This window comes from Mastomys coucha, unplaced genomic scaffold (assembly GCF_008632895.1).
Source record: "Mastomys coucha isolate ucsf_1 unplaced genomic scaffold, UCSF_Mcou_1 pScaffold22, whole genome shotgun sequence".
NCBI lineage: Eukaryota > Metazoa > Chordata > Mammalia > Rodentia > Muridae > Mastomys > Mastomys coucha.
In genome coordinates, this window is record NW_022196905.1 from 100,204,429 (window position 1) to 100,208,912 (window position 4,484).

Consider the following 4,484-nt stretch of genomic DNA (forward strand, 5'->3'; position numbering starts at 1 on the left):
AAAGGTAAACCCATGAGCTGGAGACATTTCCTATTGTAGAGGAAGTAAGGAGGGCAGCATGATAACATGAACTCTGAAATGTATAACATGTACTTGTGATAATGAGGGAGCCCCGGAGGTCAGCATGAACTCTGAAATGTATAACATGTACTTGTGATAATGAGGGATGCCTGGAGGTTAGCATGAACGTTGGTATGCTAACACACACCACAGATAGCTCCTTTGGGAGAAGGGCTTCACAATTGCCTGAGGAATGCTGGATTTTTGTCTAACCACCAGAATTTGGAGAGATGGAATTTCATTTGTACCCTACACACTGTACATTTCCACAATAAAGGGAGATCTTAACTTAGAGGCATTAGAGTCATATGTTTGACTTAGGATACCTATAAAAGCCTTACAACTTAAAAAGGGCTATTGGGGTGAGGAAGCCCTCAAAAAAAAGGCAGATAATTTAATAGCTGTGATATGAAACCAGATGGGGTGGGGGAGTTAAGCAGGAATGAAAGCAGGAAGCTGTGAATCATGAGAGGGTTAATCTTTACATTTTCTTAATCCAAATCATTTATTCCTCAAATCTAAGTTCTAGGTATAATGAGCATAGTAAAAAACTGTGCATTTTAGATTAATAAACATAGCTCAGCCAGGAATTTCACCACACTCAAAGCTGCACCTGATAACCAAAACCTAGTGGCATTGAAGGTCTGGAGAATTTTAGAATTTTAAAATAAGAGCATTTAATAGAAATGTATCAGTAGGAATGTATAATGTATAACCTTTACCTAAAAGGGCATGGAAAACCTCTGTAACAAGCCAAGAATATAGACTAGCCAATTTCAGGAACCTGTTGGCCACAAAGGCCCCCCTAGTTAGGTCCAAGAACATAAGCAGGATATGAGCCATCCGGGTGGTTCCAAGGAATGGTCAGTTATAAAGTGAATAGCATTGACCAAACGACATTCTTGTGAATAATGAGTGTGCAGGATGTTTTCCTTGTGACCCTGACTCAATCAGGGGTTGGGTCCCTTTAGAATTTTCCACTGTTTTTTGTTATGTTTCCTTGGTAACCCCTTCACCCCCCTAGTTTGTGGTTTTTCCCTTTAAAGACCCCTCACTTCCTGTGCTTGGGGTCGAGCTCCTCTGCCCTGCATGGGTAATGAACTTGGCCCCAGTATACTGGCTTCCGCCCAAATAAACCTTGTGTGCTTGCAGCAAGATTGGTCTCTCGTGAGTTACTGGGTGGTCGTGTCATCCCAAGACTTGAGTGAGGGTCTCTCAAGCTCCGGGGTCTTTCAGCATCACTTAAGATAATCAGACACAGGCCTAGAATTCCGTGATGCCAGTAGACAGTATATAAACAGAGACTAAGAGCAATGTTCTGCTTTGAACTTCTGGGGAGATGCCACTTTGATTTGCCCTGTGGCTGGAAGAGTCTCTAGTTTGTAACCTGTCTATTGCTAGAGAAGTCTGAGACAGGCTGACTCCATGACAGGCTTCAAATTGGCAGTCCAGGAGACTAGGCGTAAGAACTGGGCCGATCCAGGCAAGGCCAGGCCTAAGAACTGGGCCAATCCAGGCAAGGCCAGGCAAGTTAGTTACTAGAAACAAAAAACAACAACAACAACAACAAAAACCAAAACACCAGGTTTTAGCCAGAAACTGCCCTGTCATCAGAAGCTGACTAGCCACCTGGCCTGCAGCAAGGGCAATGGGTCAGGAACAGTTTCCAGTCCCCACACCCTGGTAACAGAATATCCTTAGAGATGGAGCAAGATGAAGGTCACCTACCCCAGGATCCCCTAATGTGCTTTAAATCAGGCCTGCGAGCTCACTTGGTTGTCTCTCTGTCTTGGTTAATGGGAAACCCCAGCATGCTGGACTTCTGCAGAATAAAACACTCTTTGTGTTTACACACTATGTGAGTCCTGGGTATCATTCTTTGGTGAATCATGGACCCTTACACAACTTTCAGCTAAGATACATCACTCAATTAAGCAGCCTTACGGACCTTAGGACCACAGGAATTTAGAGTGTGAACTTTTGTGTGATGAACCTCAGCATACTAAAATATAACTTGTGCTATACCAACTATGCCTATCTACCTCCTTGCTCAAGATATTAATACTACTGGAAAACTCTGGTGATTCCCCCCTAACCGCCCCCACCGCCATCTTTCATAGATAAAGAGGGCGGAGGATGCAGACAATCCAGGAAGAACACATACAAGTGTTCTTGATTTCAAGTCACTTCTTAACACTCACTGAACGATTGACAAACCCCAACCAATAAGAAGAAAGAACAGATTAAAGCTCTGAGACCTTCCCCTATAGGGAGATTAGGAGGACTCCAGCAGGCTAATGTAAACAGAGCGAGTGCGCCTGCACAGCAGCGCTCGGTCACGTGGCTGCGGGCTTTGATTTCCGAGGCGCGCAATGCTTGGTCCGCTGCGTTTAGGGACCGGCTGTAAACTTAGGTGGGGTGGGAACTTTTTTTCCGGGGCGGACTCCGCTGCGCCCTGCTGGGCTCGGGAACGCCCCCGTCTGGGTCCGGCGCGGCCTGGCACTCGGGCTCTGCGGCCGACATGGCCCACTGTGGAGCGGGAGGCGCGGCCCTGGCAGGCTTTCCGAGGTCCCCGGGGCTTGGCACGAAGGGGCTGCCCAGGAAAGGGCCGGGGGAGCGGCGCCGGCTGAAGGCGGCGGTGTCGGAGCAGCTTTGCGGCGACGTGCTCAGGTAGGAGGCGGGAGCAGCGCTGCTCACTCCCTCCCCGCCTCGCTCTAGTCCAGAGGTGCCTGAGAGCGCTCGCTGGGCGCCTCCCCAAGGAGGCTCTGCCCGAACCAAGGAACCAGTCTCACCGCACTCACAAGGAGGACAAAAATTAGACCTACACGATGGGCAACAACCAGTTTTTCTAATGCTCACACACCCGCAGTAGCTATTGCTGAGTTCGGGCTGCGCCCAGACTCTGAAAGGCATACCATGTCTTTAAAAAGTTGTAAGAAAAATTATTCAATTAGGAAAACGATTGTTTACTTGAAATGAAGGACCGAACAGTGTGCCTCTAACAGGGCAGCTCAGGGTCACAACTACCATGCTCTTAGCAGGGAAAGCATAATTCTTGCCCTGTCGGTGGGCAAGATGAAAGCGGTCGTGAACTAGGGGGGGGGGGACCCATATTAGTGTACTGAAATTAATTCTGGCAATATCTCTGCTGTGCAAACCTCCCTTCACCCAAGTGGTCAGCCTTGCAGACTCCTGTCTCTATTTAAATTGTTCAAAGTGCAGACTGGGACTGGAACTCGATTTGAAGATGACAGCATATATGAAAATTCATTACCTAAGGTGTGAATATAAGTTAGTAAAAATTTATTCAAGGCCAGCTCTTCCTTAGGCATAAATTAGCCATACCCAGACTCATGCTAAATGTGGGAGTGATTTCTTACTGGGAATGCATATTATTTCTATACTAGTGTAGGTGACGAGAACCAAACGCAGGGCCTCTGCAAGAGCAGTAGTGCTGCTAACCTCCGGATCATTTCTCTGACTCTTATTGTACAAAACTTTACTTTGTTTATTTGGGGTTTGTTGTTTTTTTTTTGGGGGGGGGTTGTTTTTTCTCAATGTAACCCTGGCTGTCCTGGAACTCACTCTGTAGACCAGTATCACAGATCAGCCTAATTCTGCCTGTCATTAGAGGCATCCGTCACCACACCTGGCTTTATTCTACAAATCTTACTGTGAACAACTGTGGAAATTTGGGGATCTTCACATTGGGCCCGTAAGTTTATCAGAAAAAAGCTGAGGTTTTCTTCTTCATAGTCTTCATAGTCTCATTAATAAAATCATTTTAAAAACAGAGTCAACAAGGAAGGTACATATCTTGGCAGCTGCCTGGAAGCATGGGGAAGAGAAAGCTGGTAGGCTCCCCAGTGGAGGACAGGCTCTGTGCGATGTGTGAAGTATTTCCAAAGAACAGTAAGAAAGTCCAGAGTGTATGTGCCAGTGTCTAAAAGAAAAGGATAGAGGAAAAGAAAAACTTGTCTTGAGTTAGGCCTCAGAAAAACAGGCAGGGTTCTGCTGTTAGAGGAGCCTACTTGCCAGAGGTGACTACTCAAACACAATTTATAGCCAATTGAAAGTATTCGTTCCTATTGGCTGGGACCTAAGTGTAGCCCCAAGCATGTAGGTAAGGGGCTTTTAAAACCACTTCCCCTGTATTGTGTAACTGCAGGGGGAGTTTTACACAAGCAAACACTTGAGCAGTTAGCCAGAGGGGAGGTCTTCACAATAGGCAGTTTAACAAAAAAGCTAAATTAGCTAGAATCTCTTGACCTTGGATTCCTACAATAGAGTTGGGTAATTTTTTGTGGGATTCTCTCTCAAGGAGACCAAGTGTTAGTTAAACCTGAAATGGCCTCAGCAAGAATATGAATGCTGTTTTGCTCTATCACAATGGCACCTTGCATCATGCTGCAAGTGGCTGCATT

The 4,484-nt window shown here is 46.2% G+C and overlaps 1 protein-coding gene across 7 annotated transcripts in view; it reads left to right on the forward strand.

The window, feature by feature from the left end:
• Positions 1-2,539: 2,539 nt before the first annotated feature.
• LOC116068068 (BTB/POZ domain-containing protein 8) overlaps positions 2,540-4,484 on the forward strand; it is an 87,151-nt gene continuing 85,206 nt past the window's right edge. For 6 of the 7 annotated variants that reach the window (XM_031337189.1, XM_031337190.1, XM_031337191.1 and 3 more), the window contains exon 1: positions 2,540-2,730. In XM_031337189.1, the coding sequence (XP_031193049.1) occupies positions 2,582-2,730 (149 nt within the window). In that variant the 5' untranslated portion in view covers positions 2,540-2,581. The remainder of the gene's footprint in view (positions 2,731-4,484) is intronic. The other variant, XM_031337195.1, reaches the window with a different exon arrangement.